This window comes from Miniopterus natalensis, chromosome 7, assembly GCF_054644295.1.
Source record: "Miniopterus natalensis isolate mMinNat1 chromosome 7, mMinNat1.hap1, whole genome shotgun sequence".
NCBI classification, from domain to species: Eukaryota; Metazoa; Chordata; class Mammalia; order Chiroptera; family Miniopteridae; genus Miniopterus; species Miniopterus natalensis.
In genome coordinates, this window is record NC_142087.1 from 23,183,726 (window position 1) to 23,206,751 (window position 23,026).

Here is a 23,026-nt window from a genome sequence, read left to right on the forward strand (position 1 = left end):
AAGCCATAAGCCAAGGACTGCCAGAAGCCTCTAAAAGCTGCAAAAAGCAAGAAAACAGATTCTTCTCTGGAGCTTCCACAAAGGAAAGCAACCCTGCCAACACCTTGATTTTAGCCCAGTAAGACCCATGTCAGGTTTATGGCCTCCAGAACTGTGAGATAATAAATTTGTGTTGTTTCTAAGCCACTAAGTTTGTGCAAATTTCTTACAGCAGTAATAAGAAACGAATACACTTTCGTCCTTAGATACACAAAGCCTGTTCCCACCCACCAATGTGCTCAGTAGGACTTCTATCCATGAGCACACTCTCTATACTATTGTATTTACATCACAAAAATAGCACCTTTGACAGCAGTGGTACCTCCAAGGTCCTAACCTCCAGACTTCTTACTTGAGAAGTCAGGGAGTGAGAAAATACATGGAGGGGAGGGATTAAATTGAGTTGCAAAATGTATTGCATCGGTTGCTGCTGGCTCTTTCCTGTTCTGCTATTCCCACGATAATACTAAATCCCTCAATAAGCAATAATGCTTTACTCCTCAATATGCATCCACGCAGATTGGAATGATAATGTGAAGATTGTGTAACGATCTGCAGAGATGTACATCCTGTAGAGAGTTGCCTTCCTGTGTGTGTATGAGGCAAGCAACCAGCCCAGAGAGAAGAAGTTAATAACTTCTGAGACAGGTTCTGGAGGATGGCCACTTAAAAACCAGAATGTTCTTATATGTCAGGATTCTGGCTTTTCATACAACTCTACACATGTTCTGCTCCCCTGGACCTTCACCCACTTTGCATCCTCTGCTTACACCTTAAGGATACTGCCCTGACTTTTGGAAGAGAAGAGGTTCTATTTTATGTAGATCAGTACCAGAGGATGACCTTTGTTATTTAGAGCAACTCTAAATAAATCAAAATCCTGATCCCTTGAATTTTGAAATTCTTTATGGAAAAAATATACCTAAGATATAGTTAAGCCTAAGTTTATTACCTATCATAATAAACTTTGAATTGTTTGTGAACAGGCTTGACCAAGCTATTTGTCATTTCTCTTTCTTTATTTCCCACAAAATGAAACAAGGAAAAAATAAAACTAAACAGAAAAAGTTCTGAAAGGGGAAAAAATCAGAACAACCAAAGGCCCTAAGGACTCGGAAGTTCATTTGCAGCGGTGCTAAATTCAAAACTGGGTACCAGAATCCTTTATCACCATGGGTTAGTTCTTCCTGGATAGCAAATGTGAGCAGTTATTGAGATCATAGCCATCACGTATTCAGCATTTGCTGCTGCCAGGAAATACATCAAGCTCTTTACACAACCAGTTCATGTAATTTTAACAAAAGCCCAGATTCATAGTTCTCTTCATTATTCATACTTATTGACAGAAAACCAATCATCGAAGTGATTAAATGACCCACCCAAGGTTACGCAGCTGACAAATGATGAAAGTCAAAATCAAACACAAGTCTGTTGCTCTCGTCTTGGTTCATTTCTCCCAGGAGCAGACACTGAGACAAGGGTTTGGCCGACAGTCACTTAATCAGGAAATGATCCCGGGAAGCACCAGCAGGTGAGCAGAGAATGAAGACAGAAAAGGAAAGGCTGCCAGTAAAGGGCATGTTGTCAAGCAGGTTACCACAACAGACAAGTTGAGCGCAGTCCTACCAAAGAACTCTGGGCGGCTGTGTAGACAGATTTCAGTGTTATTCCATCTCAGGGGTAAGGGAGCTGGGGTGTTTATCCACCAATTCACGCTTGTGGTTGGTTGAAAGCTGTCCCTACTCAGCCTGAGTTTGTTCCCACAGCCTGAAAAAAAAAAATTCTTGAACCAAGGACGGCCTGTGTTTGCAATAAGGAGCTGGACTGAGAGATATAAGAAGGGCATGTACAGCATTTGCTAATGCTCCTACCCTCTAGCTAATTCCAGCTACTCTCAGGCCATGTGTGGGACCCAGAGGACTGTGGGCGCGTGTGTAAAAATCAGTCTAGTGTTTTGGCTTATCCTGTTAGTAGCCTGCATTTCAACCCATAATGCTGAAGTTCGACTCTGAATTCCTCTGGCTCAAGGCTAAGAATATCTCCTTATATTTTCTACTGTGGGCAGTTTCAGTGAAACAGCCAAACCTTAGTTTGTTTTTGTGACTCACTAGGTGGCACAAAACAGACTCTCCAGCCATTGCACACCCTAAGCTAAGGCATCAACTCCAACAAGGGACCAAGTTTGATCTCCACTAGGATTTTAGTGTATTTGAAGGAATGGGCCAGAGCCCCTTGGGGCACTTGTCTGCTTTTGGTAAACACATTCTCTGGGCTGAGTATATTAACACCCTGAGCATGCCAGGACCTCAAACCCTTGTGTAAGGTTTAACTCTCTGGAAAGATCAACATCTTCTGTTGGGGATTTGGATATATCAAGACTGAGTGTCGTCTCCTCCCCACCCCCCACCCCCCCACACCCCCGCCAAATCTGCTCACTTTACTGGTAAATACATATGATCTAGATTCTAGAGCAATGTTTCTCAGACTTCCATGTACACAGGAGTCACTGAGGGTCTTGCTAAAATGCAGACTCTGTAGACCTGGGGTGGAATCTGAGTTTCTGAATCTCTGACAAGTTCCCAGGTACTGCCAATGTTGTTGGTGCAGGACCACACAGGAAACAGTGAGGCTGTAGGCCATCTCTGTCCTCAAGTTAGCCACAAAGGGCTTCTTGAGCTAGCCTTGGAGAAGAGAAGTAGTCCTTTCAGCCAGGAGAGTTGCCATGAGGTCAGTGGGCTGGGCAGGCCAAGAATTTGAAATGGTTTAGGGGGAGAAAAGGTGTAGGAGAACCAAGACTCTACCTAGAGGCATTTGGTGGCCAAGAGGAGCAAGAACAAAGAGTACAGTATTAGTGGGAAAACTCTGAGCCCCACCTCATCTGCACAAAGAGGGCTCTTGAGGGCTATTTGAATACAAGGTCAGACCTATAAACATTACTTAGACTACTTTATAACCTGTGACCTTTTAGATCCCAAGGTATGACTTGGGTTCCCAAACTAGGTTCTTTACTTTTATAAATACATCAATTGCCCCTGTATATTTTAACAGTAACTAATAGTATTGAACTATTGCTATAATTGAGACTTTTACTTGTGCTAACTTATTTTAGCCTCAAAACTACGCAGGAGGCACCTGCTATGATTATGCCGTTTTATAGAAGAAGAAACAGAGGCACAAAGTGATGAGGTGACTTGCTTAGAAACAGAGCTAGAAGGAGGCAGATCTGGAATTTAAACCAAAGAGGTCAGACTCCATCCAGAGTTCCCATTTTTAAGCACAATGCACTTTACCTCCATTTCTGGCCTTTTCCACCCCCAGCTTCCCCCTGGATGATAAAATGATGTGGGCAATACTTAGTAGCCTCCATCTCTCATGTAACTCTTTTTGAGTCAGGGCAGTTGGACCCAGCAGATAGAGTCAGCATTCACTCCAGTTGACTTTGCTGAGACCTTGACTTGAGACTCAGGATCCCAGCACTGACCACTGAGCTTCCAAATTGTTTTCTGAATTACATCTTACCTTCCTGCATTGACTTCATTCACTTAGGGATCCCATCTCAGTACTTTGTCCAATTCTATAGGCCCTTTCATGAGGATCAAAGCTTTACATGCTACATGGGGCCCGGAGCCTGAGTGCATAGGACACACTGTGCTCATGCTTTTGGCTCTGCCTAGTCTTCATTCCATGTCCCCAAGGTCAGAGTTGCAAGTATGACTGCCCTCCCACCACCACCTCTTCAAGGTACATAGGCCCTGCCCTAGTACCTGTCTCACTCTCAAACCCAGTCCAGGTCCTCTGTTCCCAGCTGCCTTCTGCATTCTTCCAAGAAGATCCTTTGCTTCTTCTACATACAAAGGCCATGCAACACCTGCCCACATATTTACAGAGCCATTAAGAAAACCAGAACCACAAAGTATTTGCCCAAACTGCTTTGCAAAATTTAAAGCATCAAATTTTCAATGCATCAGAAATGCACTCATTGATCTTGTGGAAAAGAGACTCTATAAATGTGACTTTGAGAAAAACATTTGTTTTGCTTGCCAAAGCTGGCCATCATGATAATGCTTTCCCCCAAAGGCTAAACAAGGGGCAGACTTAAAAGTAAAAATAGTTTATTTATCATTGTTCACAGTTATTTAAGTAACTGTTGCTTAGTATTTCACATTTGAGCTCAGTATTGAAGGATGAAACTGGGTTTTTCAATCTCTGGAAAAACAAAAAGAATGGGAGAGAAGATGGGGACCAAGGAATTATAAAAAATAACCAGCAGCATGTCATCATCACCCAACCATATTTTCACTTAAGCAATAGCTGTTGAGTGCTTATCATGTGCAGGCAGGAACATATTTTTGGCGTTCAGCCCATGGAATAGAAAACCAGAGGGTGTCTCTAAATGCAGCTAGAGGTAGGGTTTGTGGAGCTTTGGATGACAATGGATGAACCACCAACCACACTGGGCAGCGTATGAAAAGTGGAAGCTGACATTCCTCCCAGCCAGGACCACGGGCCCTGGATCCAGAGAGGAAACAGGGTGCTGAGGAGAGTGTTCGTGTTTCAACAAAAGCTTGGTTGCATAAGAGAAAAGGAAGTAGGAAGCCTTGGCAGAAGCAACAGTGCTGTCCTGTACAGCTAAGCAAGAACAAAGCCAAAGGTCCAGTTCTTATCTTCTGGAGGACACTCTTCGAACTGCACCCAGCCTTTCTGCTTAGAAGACTGTGCTTGGCTTCTTTGTTTCCTCGTGGCCTGTTCTCACAGGATCTTATCTGCAGCTTCCCCAGATCCCAGAGACTCTGAATTTAGGGCAGGCCCAAGAACAAGTTCTCAGAGCATATTTGTCACCTAAGCCTGGTTCTAGTTTTTGGCACATAGTTTGAGTATTCTGGGTATTTAGTAATTCAGTAGTCCAGGAGCCACGCCTGTGACAGACCAGGACTAGCTCTGCGCCGGCCACCAGAATGTGGGCTCCACGCTTGCACTTTTGGTAGCTGGATGCTCATCGCCCGCCAGGCCATCTTGCTCCTCTCAGCCCTTCCCAAACCAAAGGGAACAGCCTCAGTGAGCCAGACTTAGTGACAAATAATATCTAAGGCTTTGTTGGTACTCACGTTTGTGGTGATTACAAGTCCATAGTGTGTTGTTACAGCTTTATGACGACATTGTACAATAGCGCCATGTATGTGCGCCTTGGCGGCATCGAATTTATTCCTTTAATTTCCATATCTCAGCGTTTTCTCTATACCCCAACAAGAAGGTGCTTTGTTTGGGTTTGGAATTTGTTTTTGTTTTTGTTTTTGTTTTGGGGAGAGGACTGTATTTGTTGGTTTTATAAACCTTCTGGCATTAGTTTGCTCATCTGAAAAAACAGACACCTAATCATTCCTACTTCTCAGAGCTGTCATGAGGATTAACAGAATGCAAGTATAAGTGCTTTAATAAACGTCACTATTTAAAGTCCCATGCAGATGTTAGTGTGTCGCTTGCTAAAACAGAACCTCAGAAGGCCTGCAGAACATAAGCCCCAGTCTCCAGAACCCTACGGGCCTGTGGCCTGCATGCGGTAGGATGACAGATCAAGACCGTAAGAATCAGAGAGAAACTACCAGATGCTGACACGGGCCCAGAAACCCACGCTGGGTGAAATCATCCCTTTCCTTATCAAGTTTCTATGACTCAAAGAGGTCAGTGAGTTTGTGCCCAACAATCAAACTTGCTGATTGATTTTCCTTCTGCTCAAGTGCTCCAGGGTGTGGACACCAGGGGTCCTGTGAAGTTCCACCAAAAGCCTCTCCCCATGGAACTCTCTCCATTCACACCGAACATGATGAGGCCCCTGCCAAGGAAGGGCCTGGGGCTCCTCTGCCTTCCTTCTGCAAACTGCATAAATCACATGGCCATATAAAGGCTCATTTTCAGGGCCTGCTTGTTCTTTAAAAAGTGGAGAGACATTCCCCTTCTCTTTAGCGGTGTTTGGTTTAAATTTAACCCTGGACTAAGCTATACTACGTCTGTGATCTTTTTGATTGCATAAACAATACAAAAATCTCTTCATGTCCAGATTTTTCAAAATCTAGAATATTCCTTTTTAAATGACTTCTAATGAACCATGCTCATCATAGGTCATTTCTAAATTTAAAGTCCCAGAAGAAAAACACTAAACAGAAACTTGCATCACTTCTTTACTCCATTCAGAGATTAACAGGGTTGTGGTACATTATAGGACAGGGAGCTGGTTCCCCCCAATCACAGGGGTCCCTTCAATGTCTTAAGGCAAAAGTGAAAACCACCGCATCAGTGCAGGTGAAGCTTCATTACCCCTGAAATTCTCAAAATAAGAAAGCTGCTTTTTGCTTCTTTGGCTGCCATCTAGTGGTTAATTATATAGTGCCAATAAAACACACTACATCTGGGAAGACCAACTCTTCAAAGCAAAAGCAAAAACACAGTTAATTAAAGAAATATTATTGCAGACATGAGGCTTTTCTAAAAATTCAGTTAGTTCCTAAGTGTCATTCTCTTTCCTGTTTCCTGGCCTACATTCTGTTTCACCAAGAGACAACTGATTCAATTATCAAACATGGATTTAGCACTAATACTGTGCACTAGGACCAGGGCTATAGAATTAAATAAAATAATGTCCCTGCCTTCCATGGAAGAGACACACGAAATGGAATAATGAGAAGTGTGATGAGTGCTTTTATAAAAGAATAGATGAGTCATCAGGGACACCAAGAAGAAAGAAAATCTATATTATATCGGCCAGAAGAATTTGAGTTGAGGCTGAGTGATATGAGTGGAGTTCTCCAGGCAGACATGAGAGGAAAGCATAAAGGACAGTTGAGAGGCTGTGTACTGGGGACACTGAGAGACTGTGTCAGGAAGATAGGCAGGAGTTAGGTCAGGAAAGCCTTCAAGACTGCGTTAGGTAACTACAATAGTCCCCCCGTTATCCAAGGCTTCACTTCCACGGGTTCAGTTACCCTCGGTCCACTGTGATCAGACATAGTAAATGAAAAACTCCAAAAGTAAAAAAATCATGCTTTAAATGTCATGCAATTCTGCCTGTGGTTAGCTCAAATGTATTTGATCAATTAAAAAATACCATTGATACCTCTACAATTTTATTTCAAAGAAATACCTGTAGCCTCACTGGGGGGTGGCAGGGTTGCAGTGTGGAATTCACCCAGCTGTGGGGGTGGCGGGAGACCCAAAAGCAGATCCAACCACAGACTGGCGACTAAAAGACAAACTTGAGGCTCTCCATTGAGACCAGGAGTCTCAGCTAAGTTGAGTTTAGACCAGTGACAAACCTGCCTCTTGAGAGCTTGTGTGCAGTGGCTAAAACCAATATTGACTATGCTGTTTTAGATTTATCTTTACTAGGCTTCTCTTGGTGAGCATTTTAAATGGGATCTCTAATGCCTAGTGACTATTATATAAGTCTAGTCAGCAGCTCGGTAGCATCCCTATCTTTTCCAATTAAAATTGCATTTAGGTCTAAAGTACTTCAGTCTCAGATCCTCAAAAAGGGAGAGCTTAGGGGGTGCAAAGAAATCTAGTAGAAATATAATGAGTGTAAAAAACATGCACATAAACCTCTGCCTTTCTTCCTCTCTAGGCTTTGCAGATCAACTCCCTACACACACTCATACAGAGAGACACACACACACACAGCAGGGTTGGTAGGCAAATCTTTCCCAAAGGTCTGTCAACCAAAGCCCAGTCATCTACATCCAAATGCAGATAAATGAAAAGTCACTATTAACTATATTTGCCATCCAAAGTTAAGAAGAAAAATCTATTAGATATTCAACCTTCCTGGTTGTACATCACTACAGAGAGTGAGAAGGCCGGGGGCTCTCACAGAAAAGGTAGTGGTTCCAAATGCGGGTCAGGTACAAGACTGCATGGGTTCCAATCCTGGGTCTGCTGTTCATGAGCATAGACCTCTGGCAATTTACCAGATCTCTCTGTGCCTCAGTTTCCTAAGCCATAAGATGCAGAGACCTCCTCCTCAGGGTCAGTGAGAGGAGTAAATTAGTTATTACGAAGAATGTGCTTGGAAGGACCGCAGATAGGGCTCGAAAGTTGTAACTGTTATTAATATGTCCAGAAGTCTCCGAACATTTTGCAAAGAAAGGCTAACTGTCCCACTGCCTTGAAGTGTTGACAGCTCTGAAGGTGGAAGATCTCAAAGCACAGGAAGTGAGCCGGCCACCCCTGCAGACTCAGCTAAACCTTGACGTGCTCGTCTCTTCAAAACCAGTGTTAGCTAATTATACCTCACAGGGTTCCTTTCAACCTGGCAAGAAAGCTTACGTCTAAGAGATGCAGTTAATGCAGAATTTCAGTCTCTGCTAAGGCAGGAAGTGGAGCCTTCGAAGAGCCTATGAGCCCTGCGCCTCCGCCAGAGTTTATTCTGCCTGTTGTACAAACTCAACTAGTCACCTTGTCAAACTCCAATTTTACTAAAAAATGGGTCCCTCTATCCCCCAGGTGTTCTCTGATTCTAACTTTGTTCCCTGAAAGTTCAGGTCTCAGCCTGAGCCTAAAAACTCTGGCACCTCCCCCAGAAAAGATAACAAGGGAGGAAAAATAATTCCTCTCCTAACTCAATATTTATTTATTTATTTTTTTTGTATTATTTAAAGACATGCAAAGCCTAGAGAAGCTCCTGAGAGATGCGGTAATCTATGGCCAACCTCGAACCCACAGAGCTTGGAAAAAGATTCTCATCTTGGTGGAGGGTGTCTACAGGTATGTAAATAACCAGAGACATTCGAACACAATGGAGCCCACTGCATGCTCACCAGTGGGGAAAGGCTGACCTCTCCTAGCTAGAGGGGAAAATAGGTTAGAGATAGAGCTGGTGGAGGGATCTGAGCTAGAGCGATGCATGTGAGCTGTCAGGCCTTGGGTCACCTGTCTTTTTCGTGACTATACATGTGGCAGAGCATCTTGGAGGCTGGCGTGCTTGTGAAGACTTCTTCAGAAATATCCTCACAGGGCACCGCTGACTTGCTTTGATTCTTTCCTCAACCTTTGGCTGCCCCACAGTTTCAAAGGCCTTTGGGGGGCAGGTGATCCAACACCAGAATGCTCTTTGCCTTTACAACCCTAGTCGATGTTGCCCATGGGCACCTGGATGCCCCTAACTGGGCAGTGCACCCAACCTCCAGTTGCTTGCTGAACTTGGCCAATGGTTGGTATCAGAAAACAAAAGTCCTGCTCATTTCCTCAACCTGAAGAGCAAGTCTCCATAGAGAGCTGGGGGTGGGGGAATGGTCTTGGCATCAGGAGGTATGCTCTAGCCTGAGCTTTCTCGTGTCTTTTGAGCTGAGCGGACGGAACACCCCATTAAAGCCTCTCAGAGCCGCACCCTTATATCGCAGCTTGTGACTGAGTTGGCCTCATTCTCTGTCTGAGCTGATTAGCGTTACTGAAATGGACATGTCCTCCAAGCTTTCCTGCTGTCGGATACCCTAGGCCAAGAGTCAAGGACACATTATCTCAGAGTTGCTCACTGCTCAAGCAATCCTCAAACCACCCTAATATTAGAGGAACTGAGGAAGACGTTTCCTATGAGGTAGTGATAGAAAAGTGAGAAACATGGGAAGGAAGAGAATGGGGGCTTCAGCTCCCAACACAGAATGTGGCCGCAAAGGAGATTTCAGAGCGGAAGCAGCATTTCTTTCAGCCAGCTCATCTCATTGGTCCTGGCACGCACGCTGTTCCTCTTACAAAAATATATGACAAGCAGCAGACGAAATGTGTCTCCATCTATTTGGGGGGGAAGTGCATTCTCCCTAATTTAAAATTATCATCATCCTAGTATCACTTTTTCCCTCTCGTACTTATTGCCCGGTGGTTGGTGGCCTGGATGTCTCCAGTGTTACTGTGGGGTTGTGAAGTTGACACTTCAAGTTGCTAGTAGGCCACCCTCTGCATTACCTATCGGGACTCCTCGGGTATGTCCTGTTTAAGAAATCTCTGGGGTCACCCTAGAGCAGCATTCTCAACTAGGGTGATATCGCACCCACAACTAGCTCTCCATCCCAGGCACACTTGGCAATTTTCAGTTGTCACAACTGCAGAACACACTGGCATCTAGTGGGCAAAGGCCAGAGATGATGCTAAACATCTCACAGTGCACAGAATAGTCCCCTACAACAAAGAGCTATCCAGCTCAAATGTCAGCAGGGCTGAGGTTGGAGACCCCTGCTGCAGGATAATTGAACTGTTCGCTGGCCCTGAACTTGCTTCTTTTAGGAAGTAATCTCATATTGCCTCTAGGTTGTCATAACCGCAAGCATAGATCATTCTTCCTATGGGATTTGGGCCAGCCGCCAGCCTGGAGGGGAGCCCTTATCTAAACACCTGTCACTCGGGCCTGGAATAGCAGGAGGACCTATCAGCTGAGGGAGAGCAGGCTGGGCATCTCTGTTAACCAGAGTAAACAGAATCCAACTGAAAATAAATAGAACTTGACTCCACTGAAGGAAAGTTGCATTTTAAGCACTTTGATCATAGCTGAAATTAAGTGGGCCACCAGCGTTTTACTCTCAGATATTCCCGTCAGTAACAAGAAAAATCACTCCAGCAGCAGCGCTTGCTCATGGCTACACTGGGCCTGGGTCCTACCGTGACCTCAGGAGGACAGGGGAACCGGCTGTGGACTTCTGGTTCTAAGCCAGCGTGGCGCCAAACCACAACTTAGGCCTCTCTAGTAAAGATGCCTGTTCTGTTATCTATTGCTGCATAACAGACCACCCCAAAATATAATGGCTTACACGGCAATGAGCTGTTATTTCCCATGCTACTGTGTGCTGTCTGGACCAAATGAGCGGTTCTTCTGCTCCATGTGGTGTTGGTTAGGGGTCATTCATGGGGCTGTGTTTATGCTGGGAGTTCAGCTGGGGCTGGAACATCCGTAATGACCTCACTCACACATTTGGGCTCTTGGTACTGGCTGTTGACTGAGGTGCCTGGTTCACTTCTCTTCCCTGGGGGGCTTTCTCTATATGTAGGCTCGCCTCATTCAGCCAGAGCTTCCTTACAACATGGAGGCTGGATTCCAGTAGAAGGAAAGCAGAAGCTGCCAGCCTTTTAAGTGCTAGGCCCAGAACTGGTACAGTGTCACTCCTGCTATGCTCTAATGACCAAAACGTGTTACAAGGCCAGCCCAGATTCAAAAGGAGGGAAAACAGAGTTGGCCTCTTGGTGGGAGGACTGGTTTGTGTGTGCAGGGATGGGAAGACTTGTGGGAAGTCACCTTTGGTGGGAATCTACCCCAACGGCTCCATGAACCTGGCATGTGTACACAGTGAAATGTCCACTTCCCATGGCCTTGCTGTCACAGAGAGGTTCCTTTTATCTCACCTGCACAGAAATCCTGTCCTTAAGTGGGGACTGTGAACTAAAAGGCTTCATTCATAGATAGGAAACAGAGGACCTCTTACAGTCCTCAGTACCTCCTGGGGCCTCAGTTTTCTCATCTGTAAATTAGGGCTAGCCTAGAGTAGAGTTCTGGAACATATGGGTGTTCTCATTTGATGCTGTCACCAGAAAATGAAATTATTTCCCAAAAGATTTCCCGAAGGGCCAGGGTTAGGAATGTGACATCCATCGTTTACAACCACACTGCTGCTTTTCAGAGATGTATTGTGACCACATACCTTGTTGATATCTACAGGAAGCCTCCCTTGAACTTTCACTTCCAGATTTCTTTTATCTCTTGCTTGTGGTTTCCCACCCTGGGCAAAGTCCTCCCACCACAGAGAGGTCACATAAATCAATATTTTCATAACTTTAACAGAGCAGTCAGACAAATCAGCAAGCTTCAGGCAGCTAACAGGTAGAGAAGGCTAGATACCAAGGCCAAGAAGTCAGTAAGCTCCACAAAAGCAGTTATGATGATAATAACGACAATAGTAATGTCACCATCCATAAATCATCTACATGTTATTATTTACATATAGAATATGGAAAAGTCAGGATTTGGAAGAAGGCCTGGGACCTGGATTCAAATCTTGTTGCTGCCTACAGCTGAGTGCCCTTCATAATGTTCTTTTGTAAGCATTAAATGAGGTCATATAAACTAGAGTTTGCCGAAGCCCAGCCCATAGTAAGCCTGCAACCAAGGGTAGCTTCCTTCATCATTAAATTTATTTTCAGTTGAGGAATTTGCAACTTGGAAACTAAGCCATCCGTGTAGCAAAGCCATGTGCTCTTCACCCACTTCAAGAAGGGTTGTCAGAGGAAGGAACTCACATTGATCGTGTTTCTACTTCTTGCTAAACATTTCACATATGCCATCCTGAGTAAGCCTCCCCAAGCCTCTTGAGGTTATTGTGAGGATGAAGACACTGAGGCTCCGAGGCCTGGACAGCTTGCCCCAGGGCAGATAACTGAGATGAAACAGAGCAGGGATTCAAACCAGGCGGCCCTGCTGGGACAGAGGCCCAATGTAAACAGGAGAGTCAGCTAATGTGTCCACATCTGATGAAGTAAACATGGAAACTACAAGGTCATCCATTTGACTTTCAGCATTTACCTATCAAAGGCTTATTTTCCTTACCTGTAAAATAGGAAGATTGAAACTTGAAGACTCAAGTTCCATGACTCCATGATTTTTGGTTTAAAAGTACAATAGCAATATTTTAGTGTTCTGATTCGTATTTCCCTTTAAGTAGTGTTTTAAAGTCACACTCTTCCAATTTTGTGTCTCTGAGAAGTCTAATTTTTGACTCACTGTGATTGAGAAATTTCAAAATTATTCAAAAGTATACTAAAGAAGGGAAGAGGGGTCCCCAGATAACCTGAGATATAAACTAGCATAGCTATAACACAGACTTTCAAAATAAAATTAACCAAGAAATAATATCCAGCCCTTCAAACACACATATACAAAGAAATGCTGAAGTCTCAGAATGCAGTTTTCTCTAAGAATGTAAGCCATTCTCCTCCTCAAAATAATGTGGGTTTAAGGACTGGGAACTTCAGTGGCATCTCTAATCTATGCCCCTATCTCTTAAACAAATAAAGGCAAAGATAAGAAAACACTAGTTACCTTATTTTTAATCAGTCTTAGCTCTTTTTGCTCCCTCTTGCTACCCTTCTTTCTTCTCTGGGGTTATACTTTGGGCCCACCAAGGAGGTTTTTCCACCATGCAAGTTGGCAGACCACTGCTTTAATTCCCAGTCCTGCAAGTGGATAGTGTAGTTTATATGTGGAGAAGGGTGGTGAGAGGGAGATTTCTAAAAGGAGTCTTGTCACTTAGCTAATACGTTATGTAATAGAAAAGATATAAAGGAATTATTCACTGGCTTGCTGGCTTAAGGATAATTCACACTGCACAGAGTGGTGGAATTATCTTGCCTACAGCGTATTTTAGTTAAGTTTCTTCTACTGAAGTCAAGCGAAAACACAACTTTCCGTTCAGAAAAAAAGAATAAACACTCTTCTTGTTTTCCATATCGTTTGGACAGCAATTCTCAGGAATAGCACAGGTAGCCTTTTATGCATGCACCAACCTCACATCCCACTGTAGGGAAAGGTTCCATTCAAACTGGGTCACAATGAGAAAATGAAAAATTAGTGCGAGTGAATATAACTCTTTATAAAAGCTGAGTTCTCCTTAGGCTCAAGTGTGCCCTGCACTAACTCCAGAAATCAGCAGTATCGTAGAGTCATTAATCTTACAGGGAGAAATATAAACCAGGTGGGCAGACTCCTAACATCAGCTAGACCAGCCCCGGCGAAGGATGGCTAATTAGCTGCCCGGAGTGTCTGCAAACTGTTCAACATTAACTCTGGCTCCTGCCAAATTCAGTTCCAGAACAAAGAATGGTTATTTGTGACATGTCAGGTTCTTAGTATATTTGTGTTACCGACTTAAAACATTTTAAAGATGAGAAGAAAATTCTAGAATTTTGAGGGCATCGAGCCATTTATTATGTATGACACCCATATGCCTCTTTCCTAGAAGATGCAACACAGAGCATTGTCAAGGGCTCCCACTCTCTCAAGTTAGGCCTATTGCACCATTTCCTCCTAGGCTTCTCCTAAGAACAGGAACAACCCAATGAGTGCATTCATGTGTCCGATGCTTTATCAGCATTATTTCTCATCACTCTTATAAAGACGCTATAAGGAGGGTCCCATCAGCATGCTTATTTTACATATGAGAAAACTGAGGCACAGAACATCATGCAAGTTGCCCACACACTCAATTAGTAAATGGTATGGATACAACCTAAGCTTAGGCAGTCAGATGGCTGTATCTCAGTGGAAACAACTTTAGCAAGCAATTGATCTAAGAAAATATTGGAATTAACTCACAGACTTATGGAAGAGAAGATGATTCTATTCAGTCTTCATTTCATTAAAACTTGAAAACAGCCATTCAGAACAACCTGTGTAAAGCACAAATGCAATAAGCTGGACTTCATTAAAATTAAGAACTTCAGCTCTGCAAATGACAGTGTCAAGAGAAGTAGAAGACAAGCCATAGACAGGGAAAGATATTTGCTAAAGATACATCTGATGGACTGTTATCTAAAATATAAAAGAACTCTAAGTTCAACAATAAGGAAACAACTTAATTAAAATATGAACCAAAGACCTTAACAGACACCTCACCAAAGAAGATTTACAGGTACAAATATACATATGAAAAGATGTTCCACATATATTATCCGAGAAATGCAAACTAAAACAATGAGATACCACTACACACTTAGTAGAATGGCCAAAATCTGGAACACTGACAACATTAAGTGCTGGCGAGGATGTGTCCCAACAGGAACTCTCATTTGTTGCTGTGAAAATGCAAAATGTACAACCACTCTGGTAGACAGTTTGGTAATTTCTTACAAAATTAAACAGACCCTTATCCAGAATCCAGTAATCATGTTCCTTTGTAGTTACCCAAAAGAGCTGAAACTGTGTGTCCACACAAAACCCTGCACATAAATCTTTACAGCATTTTTATTCATAATTGCCCAAAACTTGGAAGCAACCAAAGTGCCTTTGGTCTGTGAATGGATACATAAACTCTGGTACATCCAGACAGTCTAATATTATTCAGTCTTAAAAAGAAATGAACTACCACGTCATGAAAAGACAGAAAAAAAACTAAATGCACATTATTAAGTGGAAGAAGCTAATCCAAAAAGGCCTACATAGTGTATGATTCCAACCGTATGGCACATTCCAGAAAGGACAAAATATGGAAACGATAAAAAGGTCAGCGGTTGCCAAGGATTGGGTGGGTGAGGGATGAATAGGCAGAGCACAGTGGACTTTTAGGGCAGTGAAAATCGTCTGTATGATATAATGATGGATACATGTCATTATATACACATTTGTCCAAACCCATAGAATATACACCAAAAGTGAACCCTAATGTAAACTATGGACTTTGGGTGGTAATGTGTCAATGCAGGCCCATCGATTGTAACAAACATACCACTCTGGTGGGGGCGGTTGATCATAGGACGGTTATACATATGTGTGAGGCATGGAGTATACGGGAAATCTCTGTATCTCCTGCTCAATTTTACTATGAACCTAAAACTGCTCTAAAAAATGAAGCCCTTTAAACACACACACACACACACACACACACACACACTCCATCATCACACTCCCTCCAAACCAACACCATTGGTCTGGGTAATTGTACAACCAGCCGGACTGTTTTGACTGAATTGACCTAACACTTAAGTTTATTTTTTTTAATGTATTAACTTTAATAAATAAACTAATTAGGAAGAAAGGAAATGTTCACCTCTCTGTTTGCGTCAGTTGATTAGCTCTTGAACAAAACTGACGGGCTGCTTGAATTGTTTGACAAACTCCTTTGTGTGGTGAGGGTGCAAGTCTGTGTTTTCATAGAACTCGCCTGTCAATGCAGTCAAAACTGTGTGCGACGGAGACACAGCTTACCGAGTGTTCTGAGAACTGAATAAAGTCAAAAGTCCTTTTAAATCCACCGAGTTCCAGAGGTGCCGTGTAAACATAAATTATAATTTTACTTACTTATTCGTTTCATATTTTTCCCATTGCTGGAGAACTTGAAGTGTTTTTTGTGGCTTATAAGACCATGAAAAATTAAGCACTTGGGGCTAAAACAAAACAGTTTATCTACAGCAGTGGTTCTTCAAGTGTTGTCCCCAGTGAGCAATATGGGCACCTCCTGGGAGCTTGGTAGAAACGCATATTCTCGGCCCATCCCAGACCTACTAGATTAGAAACTCTGGTGTTGGGGCCCAGAGATCTGTGCTTTAATAAACCATTCAGGGGGTTCTGGTGCTCACTCCAGACTGAGAACCATGGCCCCAAAGGGACAGAAAGAGGAGACACAACCAGATGCTTCAAAGGAACCCTTGACTTCCAATGAGTACAGTAGTCTCCGGCATCCAGTGTTGCTTTCCGCCATTTCAGTTACATCTGGTAAACCACAGTCCAAAAACATTAAATGGAAAAACTCCAGAAATAAACAATTCACAAGTTTTAATTTGCACACCATTCTGAGTAACATGATGAAATGCTCCATTCCACCCAGGACGTGAATTTTCCTTCTGTCCTGAGTATCCACACTGTGTACTCTCTCCAGCTCTCAGTCACTTGGCAGTCGTCTCAGTGACCAGACCAGCTGTCAGACAGAGAGCCCACATTCACATAACTTTTATTACTGTGTATTGTTATAATTGTTCTATCATATCATTAGTTATTGTTGTTACTCTCTTACTGTTCTAATCTATAAATTAAACTTTATCATAGATATGTATGTATAGGAAAAAAACGCATTATATATAGGGCTCTGATTACCCTTGGTTTCAAGCATCCACTGGGGGTCTTCAGACATAGCCCCCAAGGATAATTGGGGGTGGCTAAACGAACAAGAGGTTCTAAGAACTTTTTATTATGCTTTAATTAATACTGTGTGTCCTAAATGAAGTTATTTTGTGTGGTTTTACTCCTTCGTTCAATCTTAGCAGTTCAAGTGCTGAGTTTAGGTCAGAGGGAACTGGCCAAGTAGACAGTGGCAGGCTGGTCAGGATGATCACCTAGAGCAACTGAATTAAAGCTAGCAAAATACCCCAAATCCATAATGTCAGTCAGTCTAATTAAACTAGTCATCTTTACAAATAAATTGATCAACAATGCTGTGAGCTAACTGTTGACTTGGGAATTAGCTCTAACAACTCAAAGCACTTAAACCCACTGAATGTAAATTATCTTTTCATATGAAATACTGCCAGATTAGCCTTATAAGATTGAGAAGGCTATCTCATCCAAATAAAATATCCCTTGAGAAGAAAGGAGTGGCACATCCTGTGGTCCCTGGCTGGTATCAGGGCAGGCCGTCTGAGAAATACTGAAAGGGAGACTGACCAGAGCTTCCCAGGAGGGTACACACAGTGACAAGCATTTCTCCTTATGCCCTAGCATGGAAGGTTCCATTGTGAATCTGCCCCAGATCGTGGCTCTAAAGAAGAAATACAAGGCTTACCTCTACATTGATGAAGCTCACAGTATTGGGTCTGTGGGCCCGACTGGCCGGGGTGTAGTGGAATTCTTTGGAATGGACCCTCAAGATGTCGATGTGCTTATGGGCACATTCACCAAAAGCTTTGGAGCCTCAGGAGGTTACATAGCTGGAAGGAAGGTAAGAGAGGGACTCCTCGTGTCTACTTAAACCTTGAACTATCTGGGAATGCTGTCTGAGGGCTTCTCTGGGTTCCTTGAGAGATTCAGTTCAGTTCACCACACTTCAACTGATCTGCAGCCTCACAACAGGGGGTCCAGAGCCAAGGAGCACCCAGAACATCAAGGGGCTCCCCCGCTCATAGTGCAGAGGAGCATGTGATGAGTAGCCGGATTAGAATAAAACCGAGACACTAGCGGCATACATGGGCCAGGACCGTGCAAAGCAGAGGGCTGGTAAACTGCAGGGCAGCATGGAAGGCGTCTTAGACTGAATATCAGTTGTGTAGACAGATGGTGGGGTTATATTTCTGTACACTATACCACAGAAATTATAAGGGGATGCTATAAAACTGTAAGTAGCATGGTTTTTGTGGCATGAAAATACAAAGCAACAGGGGCAAAGGTCAGATGTTAAGCAGGTAAACCCTGTGGGCCTTAAGAGGTTTAATGGAAATAGTAGTAGCAAGATCAGAAACATCCTTTTAAGGGATTTTTCTCGGCATAATTATTATCTCTCTCAATTTTGCATAAGTCATGGGTCAAATCTTGTCATCCTCTAATATCTATATGCCTTAAAAATTCTGATCTGATGAGATTAGACAGTTAAGTGAGTGTTACTCCGGTCATTCCAGTGCCAGTATCGCCGGGGGGGGGGGGGGGGGGGGGGAGTGCCAATATAAACCAATAAATAATATTTAAAAGAAGAGAGAAGCAGGAAAAGAGAATGAAATATTCAAACCTGGGTTGGAGGGACCAAGGAGACAGTTGCCGGCTTCATTATATGACCGGTTTATCCAAATCCTGATAGCTAGCTCATGCAGACCTACACCTGTCCCACAGAGACTGCAAGACGGTGGCGTTGGCTCTGCCTAGGAGGGCACAGCAGGCCCAAAGCCAGTGCATGCAGGTGGCATCAACAGCTTACCTAAAATTCCTAGTTCCTTTACTCACTGTGACCAGCAGGAACAGGAGTTCAGACTCCTGGTAAACCACTTAGACAAACCAGGGAGGACAGCTGAAAACAGTGTGGTCATTGAAACCTGTGATTTAAAACAACGCATTTCATTGTGGCCACTTGTCCTGCCGTGAGTTGCACAAATGCTTCAAAAATGTTCAGAGTTTTCAGTGGTCTTTGCCCTTCAATAAGCACTACTTTTTTCTGAGCTCAAAGCTTTGTTTTCCATCCTGTGGGACTTAGCTGGGTAATGCTAGAAACGTAGGGAGTGCCCAGGATCCTACAGAACTCAGCTAAATCTGGCAAAAGGTTAAATGGTCCCTCCAGTGGGATCAGAGGGGCTCAGATGCGGGAGCTCCCTGCCCCAGGCTCCAGCGCTTCGTGAGCTTGTGGTTTTGTGATTGCTTTAGCAGCAGTTCCGAGCTACAAGAATTTTAACCAAGCATAACTCTTTTTCCTGAACCAAAGGCACCTGAATAAACTGAAACAGGCGGATCCTTGAAATATTGTCAAATTTGGTAGATGTCACATTTTCCCCCTTAGAGTTCCTTCATTTGATATCACTCTAAACAGAGGCTCAAGATGACCAAGAAGTAAGGACCAGCTCACAGGTTTTTCTCACTCTCCATCCCAAAGTCAGTAGACTATTTTGAAGGTGTTTTTGCTCTTGTCTACGTAACTTCTGTTCATTTGGGGTACATACTGAGCAACTGAAAATCATTATTTACATTAATCAGGATGCAGAAGGTGTATGCAGATCTGGTCATTTTTTTTTGCTCTTTAAAATACTCATTCTGTGCATCCTTGGGTCCAGAAACGGCATCATTCCTCTTCCTCCTGCTCCCCTACTTCTCTCATCTCCTCCCTAATGTGCCCTGCAGGCTCTGAGTTGACCGCTAGATGGTAGCAAGAATTAGGGAGTGTTTGGCGGAGATCCATTAGCCTGCACAGAAACCTGCCCTGAAACAGCAAGATGCAAAACCTAGAAAACACAGGCAGTTGTCAAGACCTGGAGGGGGAGCAGGAGATAGGAGGCCACCTGAGAAGGTGTCCGATGATTTGAAAATCAGTCAGATACACACCTGTCTGGGACGGTTTTGCAGAGACTGTGATAAACCCAGATAAACAGTGGTTTCCTTCCAGCCAAATGAGCCTGAATCGATGGAACTTCAGTATCTGCTTTTCTGTACTTTCAATTTTTAAAATTGTGTTAATTTTAAGCTATGTATAGTTTCTATTTAAATCATAGTTTTAATTCCCCTAGACTTTGGATAATTTTTTGAAGAATTTTCACTGTTTGTTTTAAATTATGCTTTTTAACTGATAGAACATAGGGTTGGGAAAATGCTAAAGCTTTTGCTTGGGAAAAAAAATCTTGCTAGTTATCTATTTAAATAATTAGGGTACAGCTTTCAGAGTTTCACCATATAAATTTTCTGGGATATTTTTCAGCATATGTCTCAGTTTGATGAGTACTGAGAAATAGCCAGGATTCTAAACCAATGGGTACAAAAGCAACAAAATTAACCATAAACAATGTTAACACCCACATGCAAGGACTTTGCATTTTTCTGATTTCATAGTTTTCAATTTCACTAGGCCCATTGCTTCTTAATAAATCCTATGTTTTGAAAATAATTTCTGGGGTCCAAAAACCTAGAAGATGACTTAATGGCTCCTACCTCTCTTTTTAAATGCCAATGTTAGGGTTACTCATAGACAGACTATAGATATTCCCACTAACAGTTACTAGGAGGCTCTTGAAATCTTTGCGGAGTTGGTCAAGGTGAGAACTATGTACATTAGCAACCAGATGCACCACATAAGAAAAAATATTTGGAAACAAACAAGAGGGGAGAAAAAAAATGGTTTGCTGCTAAGATATTACCACAGAGAGCAGAGATCTTGTCTTGGCTGCAGTCTTCCTGTCACAAAGTGTCCTACATGCTCATCTCCACTTACTGGGGTTCACTGCCCTGACCTCAACCTTCTCTCCCCACCTCAGAGAAATTGCTAAAAAGTCTCTCAAAGGTCAGCAAGACTTTGCTATTTTGCTCACTTTGAGTTTGGAGCTGCTGTAGATGATCTGTGAACAACCCAAAGTGGAAGATTCTGTCCTTTTAAGACTTTTGAGGTGAAATATCAGGTAATTGTCTTCACCTGTCAGAGCTCCACGCCATGAGTGGCTTCTTTAAAGAATACCTGAGGGGATGGGGCTAGGTTTCTCATTTTTATTTTTTATTTTTATTGATCCGGCTGCTGAGGAGATGGGTTGACGCCGCAAATCCAGTTTTAGGGGTTCATGTTTTTCTCAGGCGTGATCCTGAGTTTTCTTGCACACCTGGTGCTGACCACTGTCTTTCACAGCCTCGGCAGTCTGACCAGAGCCTTGCAAATGAATGAAGTAAAGGTAGCCCTCATGATTGATAGGTTGCAGGGCTGGAATTCTGGAGGAGGGAAGTGGGACAGGGCAGCCAAGTTTGGAGTGAGCCTTAGCCCCAGAAGCCTGTGTGCCAGACGAAGCAGGCCCCTTGCAGAAGCCAGCTCTGCCCCGTGCGCTCAGCCCTGGCTGTATTTAACAGCCCTTTGAAGTAAATGGGGGTCATGGAATGAATGCCAAGATGTTTATTCTAAGAGTCTCCTGTCTGATTTTCTCAGAAAAGCCACCCTTGTCCTTGAACTCCAGGCCTATGGGTAGAGAAAATAATCAGGGTTTTGAACGTACAAATGGACATGGAAACTTCGGTCTGAGAAGACCTCTAACCCACCCTGAAGGAAGACACAACCCAGACCCGCCTTGCAAAAGACCAAAGCCAACTCTTAATTCATGGCTCATGGCACCCAATGGGGGAACACTAGGAGGGAATAAAAAAAGAAAAAAAAAAGAAAGGAAAAAAAAACTAAAACAAGGCTTTCCTTGATGCTCTGCAGAAGTTACTAAAGAACCCCGCTTTCTAAACCTCACAAACAAATTAGCCCTGATCCATACACTCAGACTCTGATAGAAAGTGGACTCAGTCTAGGAGAAAGAAGATTATAGGCAAGATAGTCTTAATGCTAAAAGGAAGTGATATTGCACTGATGAGGCATTTATTCAAACTGAGAATGCACGTGCCCTTGGCTTTATGAAATTTCTCGATTTTCGAAGAAAAGTTGGGGGTTAGGGACATTGAGAAGAGCCCTTTGGGACCAAAGTCAGCTTTGTTTTCTTTCTTTGTCTGATCTTTGTCAGCAATGCCCCAAGGCTAAGAGAGGATGGCTACAGTTTTTTCCTAAGAATGCAGTTCAGTTTCCCCCTATGTACTTCGGGGACCCTCACCATCCTTCCTCAATCCTTAAAGTACCCACCACTGTGGATTTTCAAAGAAGTGTTTAACTCTGTTCTCTGCTCTCAAGGAGGTTTCAGTCTCTTTGGAGAAATAAGATTAATAGACACGAACATTTGATACTGATGCAATGCAATCTACTGTTTAGTACTATAAATGCTTGAGCATATAAGGATTCTCCTACCCTCTTCCAAAAAGGAGGAACAATCTCTAGGGATTAGGAAAAAGTAGAAATGCAGGTGGTCTGCTCTGCCCTCCTGGTCCCCCCTCTTCTGGTCTGGAGAGGTAATATAGTGTGGTGCTAAGAGTGGGGACTCTAGAGCCAGGCTCTTTGGGTTCAAATCCTGTTATCCAACTACTGTTTGTTGGCTAACTTTCTGACCCGTTCTGTGACTCAGCAATCCCATCTATAAAATGGAGATAAAAATAGTACCTACCTCAGAGAGTTATTGTGAAGTGAAAATGAGTTAACACAGGTAAAGTTTTTGAAATGGACCCTCAAGCAGCCAATGAGTTTCAGTTATGGATATACCAGTGACTATATCAGCCATGTCATCTCTTCAGAGCATGTAATCTGTCATCAGGTCTGGGTACTCCTTTCTTTAAAGCTTCTCTTTTCCTCTCTTTTTACTCCAATAAAGATGGAGGAATTGCTGAGCTGGGTCCAGTGTCTAGTTACATAGTCTTAGAACATTACCCTCTGCAAAATGAGGGAGCTGGAATAAAGGGACTCCAAGGAGTCTTTATATTTTGGTCCCTTCCTCCCACCCCATGCTCCCAGTTCTAAGAATCTCCAAGTTAGTAATCCATCAATAATTGCCAACAGCATCAAGTATGCACTATGTACCAGATACTATTCTAAGCACCATATGTGTATTAACTCACTTAATCCTCATGATGACTCTGAGGTAAGCATTACCCCCTAGTTCATGTTTCAGAGAAAACTAAGGCACAGAGAGGTTTAGTAGCTTGCCCATGGTCACATATGAGTAA

The 23,026-nt window shown here is 43.2% G+C and overlaps 1 protein-coding gene across 1 annotated transcript in view; it reads left to right on the forward strand.

Annotated features, from left to right (window-relative positions):
- The window catches only part of SPTLC3 (serine palmitoyltransferase long chain base subunit 3), a 108,494-nt gene that overhangs the window by 51,138 nt on the left and 34,330 nt on the right, over nucleotides 1-23,026 (forward strand). The window contains exons 7-8 of the mRNA XM_087818873.1: nucleotides 8,688-8,793; nucleotides 17,492-17,711. Of these exons, the coding sequence (XP_087674999.1) occupies nucleotides 8,688-8,793; nucleotides 17,492-17,711 (326 nt within the window). The remainder of the gene's footprint in view (nucleotides 1-8,687; nucleotides 8,794-17,491; nucleotides 17,712-23,026) is intronic.